Consider the following 18,050-nt stretch of genomic DNA (forward strand, 5'->3'; position numbering starts at 1 on the left):
GGGGGAAAGGAAAGGGAACAAAACTAAAATAAAATATATAGATATCCCAAGACCCAATATCTAACAACTAAAAAGTTAGCAAAGAAAAATAGCTCACTACTCCCCTGGGACAACTGAGAGTCGCTCTGGAACGATAACCGGCAACCTCTGTCTCCCAAGGTCGACAAGGCCTAACCAGGCCTCGCTCCCCAACATGGCAGACTCAACAGCAGGGGACCTGCACCTCCAAGCCGCCGGAAGGAAAGAGAGCGAAGGCCTCTCCTCCTCTCTTCTTATAATCTGGCTTACGTAAAAATCGTAGGGAACACTGGGTAAATCTGGACCCTTCCTTGGTTACAAACTGGTCACCAAGGAAGGCCTAGCCCAAACCACCACACATGGTCATCCTTGCCCTTCTTGAAATCTGGGACAATGTTAGCCGGTTTTCACTCATCTGGGACCTCTTCAGATTCCCAAGACCATTTAAAAATGGTATTCTTTTGAGTTTGGAGCTCTTTGTATATGTGGAAGAGAAAACTATTAATTTAGATACATATAAGCAGCTGTTTCAGTCTTGGTGGTCATGAGTACTGCATTGATTGCAGTGATGGAAACTGAATTAAAATCTTTAAAGATAGTGGAATATGCTCAATGTGAATATAAGTATAATAATTTGCTAATGGACTAGAAAGCTCTAATCAGTATTAAAATCCCTTGAGACATATAGGTTTGGGTTCTTTTTTTAAATCTTGCTTGGGGTTACATAAATGCATTCTGAAATGCTCATAATTTATTGTCCTTGTTTTACTCTAACAAAAATTAAGGTTCTAAGAAATACCTATTTCTCTAGAGCTCTTTAAAATAATATGTTTATGTAGAAATTATCTTAATGGTTTGCATGCATGGCAAGTACTGTTTCAATTAAAATAGTTTGAAGCACATACCAGTACTGTTTTTTTACATCTCCGTTATTTTAGTCCCAGGGTGATTTCTGGTGTCTAGCCTGATAGTACGAGGGTCCAGCCTCATTGAAACATCTTTTAGTATTGAATGTTTTTGAACTGTGACAGTTGCCATTCATCACAACCTAACACAGGTACAGGGCAAAATTGCAGTTGTTCTGCCTCTACTATCCATGAATATATCCATTCCGAAACACTTTGTTTAAACTGGTTGAATTAGAAACATCTTGATTCACCCCTCAAAACAGGGCCTTCATGTCAGATTCATTGTGTGAAGGGACAAACTTGTAAGTGGTATAATATGTGATTAAACTTGGCTGTGTACATGTGTGCAAGATTAGTAATTTCTAGCTGAGAGAAACTGGTTTATTCAGCTGCTTGAAAATTCCTTCATACTGGATTGAAACCTGCCTGGCTGCCTTGTGCATCTCCCGGAATGGTGCAGTATCTGTTCAGTAGCATTGTGGGAAACATCCAAATGATGACTGAAACCCATGGGATGTGTATTGGAAGTGAAAATGATAGGAAATACTTGACATTAAAAAAAATTATGATTTTGAATCAAAGCAAATTTAAAGATAATATGATCAGAGTGTCTTAACAAAATTATTTTTCAGGGATTTGCTATACACTTATGTAACTTAAAACATCAATATCTGGGTTACAAAGTTTGGGAAATCCATAATAGTTTTAATGTATAACTGAAAACCCTGACTTGTGTTTTGGAGAAGAGCTGTTCTTAGCTTGATGATGCAAAAAACGTGTTGACAATTTTCTCCAAACTGCCATTTTTTTCCTAAAAATAACCTGGATTTCTTGCTTTAATGCTGCATAGTAGCAGTATTTTCTGTGCTATATGAATTGTTTCATATTTTCCTGCATGATCTGCAATTGCTTCAGGAGGTGAGTGTCTTAAATCAGATCTACATGCAGCCTGCAGATATTGGGGTAGTTTACAGCATATTATCTATGTAAGCAAAACTGAATTTAAGTACGAATGTCAACTTCAGAGTACTCTGAATCATATTGTAGCATTTTTCACTATATGAGTAGATATTTGTGACTATAAGAACTGATTCTGTGTATAGTTCTGTATTTGTGCATTCCCCTTTGCCAGAACAATGTGAACATAAAAATGTGTTATTGATCCAATTTGTAGACTTTTCTCTGGCACATCAGTGTTCTCTGAGAATGTGAAGCAGAATGTTGTCTATCATTATCTTCAGTTGCTTAAAATGGGAGGTCATGCAGTGTTTGAAATCAAGAAGTTGCTGCTCCAGGTAGAATAAAGTCCATGTCCTGTTTCCCACTCTTGTTACACCCAGCACAGATGTAAAGAAGTCGAACATTCCAGTTCATGAGGGAGTTTAACCATTCTAGTTAGTTATTGGCACATTAATGGATCAGCTAGAATAAATAAGATAGTACTATTGTATTTTACTGATTCCAATCAACAAATATCTGCTCCTAAATCTATTTTTTGATACTTTTCACCAGCAGTAAAAATTACAACTGGGGTATGTGTGTGTGGAAAAAAGTCTGCCTGAATAGCTGCATACCCTTTTTTTCCTCACTTATCCGAATGTTATGATGGAATATAAAATCTTCATCTCCAGGTTAATATTTGCAGTATTTTGCCACATACTGTGTTGGTCCAGTGACAGGCAAACTGCAAAAGATAATGATTCTTTCAGAATGTTTTAAATCTGTTTTTTTCCTGGAAGTTTGATCTGTTAAATCTAAGCCAGTGTAGTATAACTTGAAAGACACTTAGTTGGTGTTCACTGATACATAGCTTAATGAGATATAATCTTTACATCTGGATCTGGAATTTAACCACTGTAAATAAATTGTTTTTGTAAAACTACACAAAAGTATGATCCCTAATTTTGCAGGCAATATTCTGAACTTACTGGTGATTTTGAGTGGTATTAAACATGTAAAACATTTGATTTTTTAATAGTTTTAGCTTATAGTTCATATTTAGTGGGCCTCTGGTGGTCTAGTGGTTAGGGTGCAGGACTCTCACCGCTGCGACCTGGGTTCGATTCCCGGCCCCCCGGGCAGATGGAGCTCGTCAGCCTGGTAAGGCAATCCATCTAAGAGAAGGTCACTCTAAACAAACCTACGTCCTGGGGACCTCACTGCCACTGTCCGAGTTTGCTCGGCCCCGGCAGATGAACCTCAGGATTAAAGGGTGGGCTCAGTTCAGCGCACGCTGTGTCTCACCTAAAAAATCCACTGCGCAGGCTCGAAGGGTTAATGACCTTTCCCAAATCTTCGCTCGCGAAGACTGGCCATTATTATCATATTTAGTTAACTTCATATTTAGTTAGAAATAAAAAAAGGGAATATCTTTATTTCTACATCTCATTTCTCTTGTTATCTTTTTCCATATATTATTCATCTTTTGGGAAGAGCCATCAATGCCTTTATAATGCTTTCTCATTAATGCTCATTCTTCTAGACGATTTATAGATTTATGTGTTCTGTCTCCCATGAGAATAAGGATATATTGCTTAGAAAAAAACCAACAAGAATCCTATGGCTACATTAGGCCTTGAAAGATGGCGATAGCAGGATTGTTTTAGCGACCCATGCCACTGTGCAATCTCCTTTAGGAAAAAAGTTATAATTATAGAAACTCAGAGGCTGTTCATAGCCTCCACTAGGGCTAGTGACCATCTTTAGTCTGTTGCAGACACAATGCATTCTCTGTCTCAAATTTATTGCAACATTATTTTCTGGCACTGATGACATAAAACATGCTTGCACAAGAAATTAAATATGGGAAGTGTTTTTATAATTTTAAAACAAATCAACAGAGCTTTTCAGATCAAGTAAGCAAAGTTGTTCTGTCATTATAAATAACAGTGTCCAAAAGAATGATGTAATATGCTGTATTTTTATGGGACTTTTTGTATAGCTGTTTAATATATATTGCTTTAATATTTATTTTTTTGCTTTAGGTTTGGAGAAATCATGCTATTATTTTAGATGGAGTACTAAATGGAAGCATCAGTTTAAATGCAGAACTTGATTATATTTAAATGGTGACTGTACAGTAGGTGTATGTTTTGTCAGTTAAATACCACTACTTCAATACCTACCTGCCCTTCTGGGGACAGAGTTTTTTGAAGCATCCTGCAGGACAACCAATTTAGGCAGTGCTATAATTAAGTAAATGGATTCTAGATAACCCTGATGTCAGACGCAAAACTTTCAGATCTAGAGACTGTTTTCAACCCAAAATTGTCACATTAACTAATGTTGGTGATGGCACATTTGGCTATGGTAATTTATATGGCAGTTGAATGACCAGACTGAAAAGCATACCAAAGAATAGTCCAGAAAAACATAAGTTTACCAAAACAAAGTGAAAATGAACAACTTTATTAATTTTAAGAAAGGATTTGAAAAAAAAATGCGTGGAATCTAGGAAAAAAGAACAGCAAGTCAATATCTGCTTGTGAAAGAATTAACTACATTTTTTTTCATGTTATCTACGTTGCTTTTAAAGGACTAGTGTCTGGAAACAAGTATCAAATAATCTGCATGCAGTCAGAAATTAATAATGAACTATGAGAAAAGAGCTAACAGATTGGGGTGCTCACAGTGAGGCTTCATAATGAGAGAAAGAGTAGATTAATTTGTCTCCTTTCCTTTATATCTCTAATGTCAGTGGGATATTTTGTATTGTAAATCATTGAAGCTTCTTTATGACCGAACTATGCAAGTATTGGTAATCTTTATTTCTTAAGGAAGTAAACACAGGTACTTTCAGTTAGCTGTTCTGTACTTGGATCCTGAGGGACTTGACAGTCAGAATTCAGTCCTGTGAGGTTGTCCAGGGAGTTTCATAATCTCATAACTCTCCTAATTGCTAACAAACTGGAACTTATCTGAATTCAGAGTCAGTCTCTGGGTTAGATAAAGCAATGCTCTTCACGTACAAAGCTTATGAGCAAACTTCTGATAGTTGAAAGATTAATAAGCCTGCAGCATGTTTTTTTGTTTTTCCTGCTCTTCATAAAGTTATAACTTCAAGGTTTCCCAGAATTCTAAACATGTTGCAATTTATCAAAAACATGATTTTAATCATAAAAATATGTGCATAAAATAAAGTAGAAAAGCAACTCGTGACATACCCTGCAGAACTCAAACAAAATTAATTTATAATGTGAAGTGTTACATGTGTGCATGTATGTGCCAATGTCTGTAATTGTCACATTAGTGGCAATACAGGGTATTAGGATTTTATTGTGTAAAAACTATAAAAAGCTTTTCTACTATTTTGTCAGAGTGAACTGTTTCCCTTATCAAAACTATTTCATTTTAGTAAGAAAAGGTAATTATTGTCATAACAGTCAAAATTGTCTGCAGTAACATACAGTAACTTTTCATATATAATTGCATAGCTTTGATGATCTGCTTTAATCAATTTTCAGAGTGAATCTCTGATTTTTTTCATTCAATTCTAAAAATACACCAGAAGATTGATTTAAGCATAGAAAAGTTTCTTTGTGAATTTAAATGGTGTTTTTTCCCCCAGTCAGGCTGTCTTCTTTGTGTCCTTGTGGCTATTTTCAGCCACCTCAACAACCCGTGCCTGGAAACAGTCATATCACTGATACATTTAATCTAATAGTTTATTCCGCTGAAAAGGAGTGTTGTGAAGGGTGTAAAATAAAAACCTCAATGACTATTTTACACAGTACTTTTTCTATCAGGCCATGAGACAGGAAGGTGAATTTACAACTTTTTTTCATTTTGCAGAGTTACTAGAGAAGACACACAGAAGAGAGGAAGAAATGGGAGCTCTCCAGGTATATTTTCTGCTCAATTAACTAGCTACCTCTTTGTTCACCCTTAAAATTACCAAATTGTATTACAGCATTACGATTTTCTGAACTCCCTTGTAGCTTAAATTCTGATTTGGAAATATACACAGACAAATAGAGATACAATAGCTAGTTATACTCACTGCTGAGGTTTTGCCCGCCAGTTAAGTTGCACGTTAGCGAAGATTGAAGTAGTCAGCATTCTCTTATGAGTCTGTCAGTCTAGTCTACCAGCGAATGTAACGTTGCTTTTAAATCACACTATATACTAAAGTTGTTATGTTATTCTGCTGGCTTCACTGAAACTGTATCTGAATGGGGGCAGGCAGTGCTAATCTGCATTGCGAACTGCAAAAGTGCTGCATAGTCTACTTCACTACTTGAGTTAAATTCTCTGGGCTGTGTTACTTTCTTTTATATCTCTGAATAAAACTGAAAGTAAAATGCTTTAAGTAAGTATTTAAAGTCTCTAAAACAGTGTATGTCCATAATCACCTTCCTGAGGAAGAAGGGACCAGTCAATTTATGCTAGGACTTGATACAGTATAATAAAGTCTCATTGTATGTCATCTAGCAGTGAAGCTGTTTGTGCTAAGCACTTTAAATTTGCGCTTAGAAAGTCAGATCTACCCTAAGCTCAGCTTTGGAATAGTATTTAAGCATTACAGTCAAAGAAAACATACTCCTTTCAAATTGAAGTGGCTAAGAAAGCAAAACTGGGCTGGAATGTCTGAGCTGTGAGGCTCAGGAGACTATTAGGGAGGGTAGTGTATATATCCTTCAGAATGCAGAAGTTAAAAAAGAAATTTTTAACACCAAATTACTGCAAACAACACGGATATAAAAATAAGTTTATATACAATATGAAGAGTGTATCCATGAGGCAGCATTCTGCAAGTGTACTGAAAGCAGGACATTTGCGAGGGAATTGATAAGGCTCATAAGGAAAATGAAGTTATGTATTGACTGAGTTTTGATCATAGGAATTTGTTTGAAGGTAACCCTTCTCATATAATAAATAGAAGGCATTTTGAGAGCTAGAGGTATCAAAGAGTGAACAAATAGTTTGATCCAGTAAGAAAAGACAAGTTGCAAGGCCCAAAAGTTACACAACACACCAATCCAGCTGTTTCCTGTTCAAACAAAAATCTTGGCCTGGCTTTCTGGCAGCTCAAGTTCAACAAGGCTGAGAGCTTGTCTGCGCAAGCAGTTTACACAGGTGCATATCTAGTTACATCAATGTAAAAAGATCTCCTTTCATGTGAAGCAATTCTGCATCTGCTTTCATGTGAACCTTTATGGTTGACAAATTGTTCTAATGATATGAGTTCTGATTGAATGAGGAGTAATTTTATACTGCAGGAAGTTGCATCATAATCGTGTCTTGTATGGATATATGTGCCTGCCTGTATTTCTGATGGTATGTAAAACTAAATTACCTTATGCCCTTCCCTAACTGGCAGTTCTGGTTAAGTGTGTGAATTGTAGTGCTCTGGCTGCTATTTTTGTATTCAAATGCTTGATAACAGTTTTTTTCTTCCTTCAGTTATCCATGCATTCACAAAGTACTCAGCAAAAACATCTATTATTTTTCTAGATAGTATAGCATCCAGCTTAGTCAATGTGTGTCAAAATATTCCCCTCTGTTCTTGTAATGTTGTATTCTAAACTTGCAGTGATCAAATATATACAACTTTACTAGCAAATGGTTGTTAAAACCAACTTGTGTCATCAAGACTGAATCTCCCCAAACTGTTGCATCTTCATAGGAACGAAGAGGAAAGTGAGAGTTTTTTTTAAATATGACATTTCCAGGAGCTGAAACTTCTTATCCTCTTGTTAATCCAGATGATGTGGAACATTTTTATTCTCTGAGCCCCACTTAAGCAAAGCATGTGTATAGTTGGTTAATGTATGAATGCTTTCATTGAAGTAGATTGCTAGAAGGTACTAGTTTGTCAAATTAAGGGCTACTAGCAAATAAAATCTTACTCCTTCCCCCAAAGCCTCCAGTCCATTGATAGAATTCCCTTAATATGAGGTCCTACTCAGTTAGAGTCCTTGGTTCAGTAGACAATTGGTCATGTTGATTGTTGTTGTGGGTTTTTTTCATCTACAATTCCAGGGATTCTGGTTTGATAATTACTTATAAATACAGAGAAGTATATGAAGAAAGTCAGTCCTTGCTCTGTTCTGTTTGCATTCCAAATAGACCATATGTGTAAAGCATGTTTGGGAAACAGGCGGGTAGAAAGATTGTACGTTTTAGACATTATGGACAGACAATTCAAAGCATTCAAAGCAGACTGTCATTACCTAGGAAGTTTTTTCTTGTTACTTGAGCCATGAACGTTGACCACAGTCTTAGAAAACCTAGAGACATGAGGAAATCTGTCAGAAATCAGTGTGTTGCTGTGGGAAAATTATGACTGGGGATACCATGGTGTTCTCTGCCATGTCTCAGCATCATATTCCTTAGAACTAAGGTTATGTGTTTTATTATTCTTTCAGTTTGCTTATTTTTTGAGGGGGGACAAAAAGCACCTTTTGTTAAAAATAGTTGGAATTAAGTACAATTAGTGCTACAATGCCATCAGCTGAAATCTGCAAAGGACTGAAAGAAAAAAGCAGTTCTATGAGGCTTGTTCCTGGAAATATTGGGCTAGTAGTTTTTTCTTGTGTTCCTCTAGTCAGGGAGTATGTTGGGCTGCAACTAGCATGACAAGACAAAATAATACCTCATTAAGTAGACAGTGAGAATTTTTATAACTACATATTTCTAAATGAACCTGACTTGCCTTATGTGTCAAGATGGACACTGCGGTTCTTTGGTACAGGGTATTTGGGAGGTAGGAGGCTGACTCTTTGTGTGACTTTACTGTATTCTTGGATTTTCATTTTGAACTTATTGCATACTTTTGACTAGAGTTTCACCACTCCAAGAATATAACCTCTCTTATTTTCTTACTTTGGTGGAAGAAAAAACACTTAAGGTTTTCACCTTTCTTTTTGTCAAAGCTGTTCCATGGTACAAAAGGTTGGATTAATGAAAATAATATGCTGTGCATGACATGGTAATTACAATATTCAACTGAATTATACTCTCTGCAAAAACATTTGCAAGCCGTTTTCTTTTGCTTTCGAATTAGTGACATGCTAATAGGAATTTGAAAAATAGAGTCTTAATTGGAAAATATATTGATAGTGTATAAATGATCCGTGGTAAATTTACTAATAGATTAGATTAGATTGGTCTTCATAAAATTGTCTACTGAGGTTGTAAGAATTTATTATATTTTTAGAATTTGGCAAGTAGATCAGGCACTTTATTTAATGTATGAGTCATTTTGAAAACACTTTATTCTACCATTTAAATCATCCTACTGATACACTCACTCTAAGACTTTATTTTCAAAGTAGTCCTCTTTAGCTGAAGAAAGTTATATCTGAATCGCTGTTCGTTATCGCCACAAATTTATGAGATCTGTAATTAACATCTTTTTATAGTAATGAGTTTGAGTTTCGTTTCAGAATCTTTAAATAAATATGGGTGTCTGTAACAGCCACTGCAATTTTGTGGAAGAACAAACATCTCAAAATAAATATTTTTGAGTTTTCCACATAACATTTTTTGTCAGAAGTTTGTTCTGATGTACAGAAATACTCAGTCTGTTTCTCAGATCTCCTATGAAAGAATAAAGACTCTAGCATGTCATACACTACCTTTCATGAGAAAAATTTGAGTAATATTTGAGCAAGGTAAGAGTTCCTGTAATGGTTATGCACTCTAAATGTGGGGTCACCTAAACACTTGAATGTGTGTTTTGTCAGGTTGCTTAAAATACCATACCTAGTCAGTATATAGTGCCAGAGTACACCACCTTGATTTTGATAGTTTAATATTTCTCTTAAAGATACTTTTAAATGGAAAAATAATATTAAAATATATACAGTAAATTTGCAAATTCTGGTTTCTCTGTATCCTGTGCTGGATTAGAATTGACACAAGCTTATTTTATTTGTAGTTTATTTTTGTCTGACATGAGACTATGACTAACGTCATCCTGTTATTAATAAAACATTATTCAGAGCTATTTCTGGATAAAAGAATAACGATATGGAATTTACTTTTTAGTTTTCTAAGGAAATGCCTAAAAGAAAACTAAACCAGATGCTAACATGACATGAACTCCAAAACATGCTAGATTTAAAATCAGAGATGATCAAAAAAAGAAATAATTCTTTTGTATACATGAGAGTAAAATCAACAGTATTGAAAACCTAATATACTAGTTGAAAAAAATATATTTTGGAGTAATTTTTTTCAAATCCTTTCCTTGTTTCTAGGGAGTTTCTTTTTTTTTAGAACAAATTTCTAAGTAAGTATGATAAATAGATTAGACATCCAGTTAAGTACAACAGTTCCTATTCAGTGAGATTATTACAAAAAACTGTACATATGACCACCAAAAAACCAAAATTAATCCTATTCATCATTGTTTGACTTACATTGTGTTTATATTCTTTGCTTTCTAATGGCATCTTCTACTTTATTTTTAGGAACGTATTATGACCTTGGAAATGGTAAGTTTCTTAAATTAATTTCCAAACCTATCACAATGACATTGCTGATAATTTGTCTAAATTATGAAAAATATTGTTTTTATATACTTTTTTAAAAAAAGGTTGCAGTTCTGGGGTTTCAGCTGTCATTTTACTTTTAAGAGGAGATGCGATAATTTTACCCTGCACCTTTCTGTGTAGGTTTTTACTACAGTATTTTTGCATTCATTATATGAAATACAGTGTATTTCAGTGTTGTAATTTTTCTGTGCAGTTCAGTCCTCATCCCATCCCTGGGGAGAGAAATGTTGTAAATTTGATCCATACAAAAGATGTTATTTTTCTAACACTTCTAATGATTGAGATCCATATATATTAGATAGATCTAATTATTTCAGTAACCGTTACATGTACTTACTTTTTTGGACTGGGAGGTGCAAACAGAATCAGTTAATCTGCCCATATCAACATTGCAACTAAAACCATAAAGGAATATAATTTTAATCATTAATGAATATAATTTAATAAGATCCTAAGTTTGAAGGACAAAACTTCATGCTTGTACATGCCATGAATGGAGCTGGATTATCCAGATGTCCCAAGCTAGTAACTCTGTCAGGTGGAATAGCTGGAATGGCGCTCAGCTTGTCCTATAATTTCTGAACAAGGCTTTCTTCTTATATATGAATGCCCAGTAATACATCACGAATTGTATGTATCAGGCCCATAGTTTCTTTTCATGAGCAATCCAGAAAATTTCATCTAAAGAAACCACTACTGAGACATTATCAATACTGCAAATATAAACTTCTAAAATTTACCAGTGCAAATTATAATTTTGTTCTCTCTGATGGTTTGTACATCTCTGAAAACAGTTTTTGATTTCAAAAATATATTTAAAATATATTCAACATCTTAAAATGCATGCATTCACTCATAAAAGGCCCTTTGGAATTCAAAGTGTCATGCTGGAAATCTTGCCTTATGGAAGTAGGAAGCTGATGCTTGCATTCAATGTCCTGGCACTTCACATAGTGCTATGTGAGTGTCAAGAGTGTCAACAGGACATTAATTCTGTTCAGGGTCATCTCTTATTCATGGTTTGCTTACATGACAACCAGTCAGGCATGTATCCACTGTCAGCCATTTCTCACAAACCATGAGTTAAACTGCCTGCAAATTCCTTGTCCTTTCTGCTCCCACAGCCATTTTGACACAGGCAGAGGATAGTTGCTTGCAAATAGCACAGGATCATGCAAATTCAGTCCATATTTTGTGACAGTGTTTGTTTCTATTTTTTATGGAGCTTTTTTCATTTTTATGCTTCCAATCTCTCCCACTTTTAAAAGGAAGATTTGTAAGTTACTGCTCAGATAGAAGAAAAGGATTATTATCAGTAAAATATAATTTTCTTTCTTAATGCAAGTTGGTAGGTGACTCATGAATACAAATTTGTGATGCTAAATCCTAGCACTCTTGTTATTGCTATAATATATCAATTACCTACGTCCTGGGGACCTCACTGCCACTGTCCAAGCTTGCTTGGCCCCGGCAGATGAACCTCAGGATTAAAGGGTGGGCTCAGTTCAGCGCACGCTGTGTCTCACCTAAAAAATCCACTGCGCAGGCTCGAAGGGTTAATGACCTTTCCCAAATCTTCGCTCGCGAAGACTGGCCATTATTATATTATGTTATTGCTGATTTAAGAAGATATGTAGTGTTAAGCCCTGAGATTGCTAACATGACAAGTATGGTCATCACTGAGGTTGCTGAATACTCCCAAGGCATTCATTTTACTTTTGCCATAAACTTCCTCTGTGATGTCAGGCAAATAACTTAAACTGAATTTTTCAAATATGTTTAATTACTTTGTGTTTCTCATTTTCTGGGTGTCTGATTTTGTGATTTTTGAGGCCTGATTTACAGAAATGCAATTTACTAATAGCTAAATTCAGTGGGAGCTTTGGCTATCTGTAGTTGCTAAGTATATTCAAAAGTCAGATGTTAGATTGCTGATGTGAATGCTTTGAAATAATAAGTGGGTTTAACCTTTATATCTCTGTTTTAGTTCTGAGGATGGCAGCATTCTCTCTCTCCTCTCCCCCCTTCACTGATCTAGAAAAGAGGAGTAATGCTCACACAGTCTGAATGTGTCAGGATGAGCTATGATAGAAAAGACCTTGAGTAAAAGAATGAATAAGGCTTACTGTTTAAGGGATCCTTAAGAATCTTTAAATTTCTAGTGTGTATGTCTGCATAGCTGTATATCTGTGTAGCATTTATGAGTACATAGTAGTTACGATACTTATATATTTGTATAATTTTCGTATCAACTGTTATTTGAATGCTCAGAGCATGACATCAAAAAAAGTACCAGTTAAGTATTTTGTGATGATTCAGGTTATAGAAAATGGAAATGGAATAGAGATGTAAGGTATTAAATTCAAACAGAGTCCTTAGTGAAAAAAATGTTTAAATTGTGTACAAAAAGCATTTTCTTAGAATTTTGACAGTGATGCTTCATGAGATTCACAAGATGCAAGATACAAGAAGGTGAAAAAGAAGGGAAGAGACGCGCACGCGCGCCCATACACTATACAAAATGCATAGGAAAACATCAGGTCTCCAGAACTACTCTCCTACACTCCTCCCTTTCTCTACAATCTGCTCACTTCTAAGTCTTACACTTGCCAGTAAAATTGTTGTAGCGGCCATGTGATGAACTTGGCAATTTAGCTAATAAAAAAAATTGGGAAGGAAATGTAACCCAAACCTTTCAGATTCATTTTAGAGCTCTGGGTGAATAAGCCTTCCAGGCCTACCTTAATCTAACTCAGTGATTTTGTGAGTTGCTGCAAACTACGGGGTCCATTGCCTCATCTCTGAGCCCTGTCAGCTCCTTCTCCTCTCAGCAGTCTGTTTGAGCTGGAAGCTCCATCTCCTGTTTACTGTGCCAGACAGTTTCTTGGGTCTTCTATTTCCTTAGCCAACTCCTGGTTCCCAAAAAAAGTGCTGTATTACCACCCTCTTTCAAGATATGACGCATGATCTGATCACTCCCTTAAGGAACCTGAGAAAAAATACTACCCATCAAAGAAGCTTTGGGATTTTTTGGCTCTTTTTCTTCAATCGAATCAATTTTGCAATATGATTCAATAGGTAGTGGAGGATAGGAGCAGAAGCTGGAAGGTAAGAAGGAAGAACAGGGTTAATTAGACAGACTCCCTAGTGAATCTAAAAGGAGCTGAAGAATCAAGGTGTTCTCTGGAATAATCCTTCAACTCTTGAGAAGTGCCAGGGTAACAAGTACAGGCAAAACTGAGGTTTTGGGTACCTAGAGGTTATGTGTTTGGCTCTTTTTTTTAGTTTAATGCTGTTTAATGAAGTGAATTTAATTATTTCATAGCTACTAACAAGTAATTTTCTTTGTTACTTTAGTAATCAATTATGTAGTCTGACATTTTATGAGAATGAGTATGATTTTATCTTTAAATAAGGTGATTTACTTTATTCTTGAGTGTAGCTTAGTTCTGACATACAGGATTTGGATCTATGTTATTTACAGAAAAAGGTGTATGACTTTTTTGGGGGAAAATCTGTTTTGTATTCTGAGATGTGGCTACAATGGGAAGTGTATGTATTTCTCATAAAGAGGTCAGGATGCATTTTATAGGTGTACACTGTTACTATGCTGTGCTTGTGACTTCAGTGGGTTTCTATAAACTACCCACTGTTCTTTGTGAGCATACTCTGCAAGTCATATTCCTCTGCCTTAGCAGTACTAGTCTGACTTAAAAGACTGCAAAATTTAATTTGAAATCAACCACATCCTCAAGTTATTCCAGTGAACATATGCGTTCTATATCCTTTGATCAATAAAACAGTTTACTGCTTTCTGTAGAGAACCCAGAAGTGAGGTTACAACTTTCTTAGAATACTTGGATCTGACTTTTCTGGACACAATTCAAATTTTTGTTACAATGTCCATAAATCTAGGTTAACTCCAGTAATGCTGTAAGTATCTGGCAAAATTGTTATTAAATATGAGTTTCCTTTTCAGAACGAACATTTCTGTGTCTTGTAACTCATTTTTATGTTGAAGAAAGTAAGGTTTTGAATAACAGTAAAACAAATTTCTGTCTGCATGCACTCAGCTATTAGATTATTCTCTGTAGTAGCAGGCTCAAATTTGCATCAGTTTTCTGGTTTATCATCCAATTTAAAAGAAGAATTGGAAGGATGACAATACCCAATACATTTCACAGAGAGATTATGTAAGTGCCTGACACCATCCATTTTAACATGCTCACTCTATCTCTCAATGTGCCTTCCATCAATAAGTAAATCTTGCTGTTAGCTCTTGAGATTAATTCATTATTTTCGTACTTTGTGTGTATGAATGTTTAGGAAATCTTGAATCTAAGGGTTAATACTTTCTTTTCCCCTTGTTTTGCTTCTGTAGTGTCTTGCCAAAACTACCATTACATCAAAGGTCTTCTGGTCCTCCCAGGATGCACCCATTCTTTGATCTTATAAAAATGACCAGGAGAGGAGCAGCAGTTTGAGATCCTCTGTCCTGCCTGCCTCGCCTTTTCCTTTCCTTTCATCCGCGAGCCAGTGTGCCACTTCCCTTTGCGGGGCTTCACTGAGTCCTTCCTCTGCTCACTCCCACCAAGTAACTTCTGCCTCCTGATGGTGCTTGCAGCCAGCTGTTTCTTTTCTCGTGATGCTCACCTTTCTCTTTCCTTCTTCCTAGATCTTGTCTTCTTACCCTACAAATCTATTGCTCTTATTTAATACCCAAATACTTGTCCATCCTCTGCCCTCTACTACTTGGTGCTTTGCTTGTTCTTTCAGTTTTTTGCTAATACAGCACCTCTAGTTTTGTTCTGCCAACGTTTTGACTTTTTTTACTGCAAAAGAATTTCTTTTGCTGCTAAGGGTATGCGCTTTTCAACAATTGCCTTTCTCTGCCATTCATACTTACTTCTCACTTTCTGCTTAGTTCAGGGATTCAGATTGGAAACCAAAAATGCGGAATAAATAGATTTATAAGATTTTCTGATTTATGAATTTCATTTAAGGCACAAAGTCCACAAGCTAAACATATATGTATATTTCTAATATTGCCTTCCTAATCCTCCTTTCCTCAAAAAAATGATATATAACATGATTTTTAAATTATGCTGTATTAGAAATGTTCTTCAATATTTTGCAAAAAATAATTACTAAATAATGCAAGAAATAAAATGATGTATTTTTGAAAATATTTATATAATTGCATTGAGACTTTGACTACTAAATTTCATCATGGCTAGGCTTCGCGAACAAAGATTTGGGAAGGGCACTACCCACGTTTGTTACAAGCCCGCTGGTGGCTAAAAAGGCCAATATGAGATAGACACGTCCGGTTGCAAAAGGCACAGCAGAAAGACTCCTTAGGTGGTATATTTTGCAAGGCACGATTCTTTCTGTGTTGTCTCTTCTCCTCGAGAGTGATCCTGCGTGCTTTCTCAAAAGCATCAGCAGGGTTATAGATGGTGTGTCTCCAGACCTCCCGATTGGAGGACAGAGTAGACCAGTTACGTTGATCAATATGGCCAAGGCTGAGATGTTGTTTCAGGGAGTCCTTGTATCTTCTCTTTGGGGCTCCTCTCTTGTGGCAACCGGTGGCAAGTTCACCATAAAGCAGGATCTTAGGGAGGCGGTGGTCCTTCATCCTTGAGACGTGCCCTGCCCATCGCAGCTGTGTTCTCATCAACATGGCCTCAATACTTGTGACTGCTACTTGTTCTAGAACAGATGTATTGGTCACATAATCTGACCAGTGAATGTTTAGGATTGTACGGAGGCAGCATTGATGGAAGCGTTCTAGGAGACACAGGTGGTGGCGGTAGATGACCCATGATTCAGATCCATATAAGAGAGTAGACAGCTCAATGGCTCTGTAAAACTGATCTTGTACTTTTCTTCAAATGTTTATTTCACCATACTCTCTTATGAAGCTTTCCGAAGGCACTGTATGCCTTTGCTAACCTGTTGTCTAACTCCCCATCAATCTTACCATCTGAGGAGATGAGGCCACCTAGGTAATTAAACTGCTGGACTGATTCTAGCTCTGATTGGCCAATGGTGATGTGGGGATGATGGAAGACTTCCTGAGGTGCAGGTTGATAGAGAACTTCAGTCTTCTTTAAGCTGACTTCCAGCCCAAAGAGCTCAGCAGCATCTGCAAAGCAGGATGTTAAATGCTGCAGAGCTGCTTCTGTGTGAGCAACAAGGGCGGCGTCATCAGCATAAAGCAGCTCCCATACAAGATGATTTAAGGTCTTAGTGTGGGCCTTCAGTTGCCTTAGGTTGAATAGGCTTCTATCAGTACAATATCAATTTACAGATAAGCATAATCAAGAATAATATCTGTCTGTGTATTTTTTAAATATTTAAATTTTTGACCTAGGAATTAAGTGCTAAATTGCTTGTAAGAGGCAAGTTACAGAATGTAGGTAACTGAATTTTATTAAGCTACTCTTTGTTTGATGGTCAGGATGACAGTTTTGTATTTGTTTATTGACAGAAAATCACCATGCATGTCTACCAACTTGGTTTCATAGTTTCTCTAACAGTGATATCAGAAATATAATATATTACAGAATCACAAAATGGTTGAGGTTGAAAGAGACTTCTACCAGTCATCTGGTCCAGTCCCCCTGCTCAAGCAGGGTCACCCTGAACCAGTTGCCCAGGACTGCGTCCAGCTGACTTTTGAGTATCTCCATATAAAGATGGAGATTCCACAACCTCCCTGGACAACTTGTGCCAGTGCTGCGTTGCCCTCACAGTGAAAAAGCGTTTCTTGTGTTCATAAAGAACCTCATGTGTTTCGGTTTGTGCCCACTGCCTGTCACTGGGCAACACTGAAAAGAGCCTGGCTCCCTCTTCTTTACGCCTTCCCTTCAGGTACTTGTACTCATTGATGAGATTTCCCAGAGCCTTCTCTCCACACTAAACAATCCCACCTCTCTCAGCCTTTTCTCACAGGAGAGATGCCCAGTCCCCTCTAGTTGGCTGGGGAAGAGGCGAATCCCAGCCTCACTACAAGCTTCTTTCAGGTAGCTGTAGTGAGCAATAACATCTCCCCTGAACCTCTTTTTCTTCAGACTAAACAACCCCAACTCCTTCAGCTGCTCCTCATATGAATTATGTTGCTCTTTCATCTGGGGAATATGTATCTATGAGTTCTTCCACAGAATAGGAGGTTTATAACTTCTGAAGGCATAGATATATGTGGTATAGCGTGCTTGCTTTATTTTTATTGGTTTGGTTTATATATCACAAAATAACTTGAATTTTGTTTGACAGCAGACTACTGACTAAATGTTTCTAATGTGCTGCTATGTCCTTAATTTTAGATTTAAATGTTTTATATTTGATCTAATTATAACCTTAGGAACACAACCGTCAGAATTCTCTTTGTATTTCAATTTTTCTGACCTGAAAAATCGAACAGTATTTCTTCTTTCCCCTGAAGGCTGTGTTAATTAAATTTTTGTAGTGCTTTCTGGAAGGTTTGATGAAATACTGTTAGCAGACAAAACTTTAACATAAATTACATGTGAAGATTTTTATCCTGCAATGCTCCATAATGTTGAAGATGGCATTCAAGAATGAGCAACAGGGAAGTCATGCCTTTTAAGAATCTGTTCCC

General features: G+C 36.4%; 1 protein-coding gene across 6 annotated transcripts in view; it reads left to right on the forward strand.

The window, feature by feature from the left end:
* The window catches only part of CEP128 (centrosomal protein 128), a 180,884-nt gene that overhangs the window by 65,882 nt on the left and 96,952 nt on the right, over positions 1-18,050 (forward strand). For all 6 annotated transcript variants that reach the window (XM_017813890.1, XM_017813892.1, XM_017813893.1 and 3 more), the window contains 2 exons: positions 5,718-5,767; positions 10,343-10,366. In XM_017813890.1, the coding sequence (XP_017669379.1) occupies positions 5,718-5,767; positions 10,343-10,366 (74 nt within the window). The remainder of the gene's footprint in view (positions 1-5,717; positions 5,768-10,342; positions 10,367-18,050) is intronic.

The sequence above is a fragment of the Lepidothrix coronata genome, unplaced genomic scaffold, assembly GCF_001604755.1.
Source record: "Lepidothrix coronata isolate B3197 unplaced genomic scaffold, Lepidothrix_coronata-1.0 Scaffold43, whole genome shotgun sequence".
Taxonomy (NCBI): domain Eukaryota; kingdom Metazoa; phylum Chordata; class Aves; order Passeriformes; family Pipridae; genus Lepidothrix; species Lepidothrix coronata.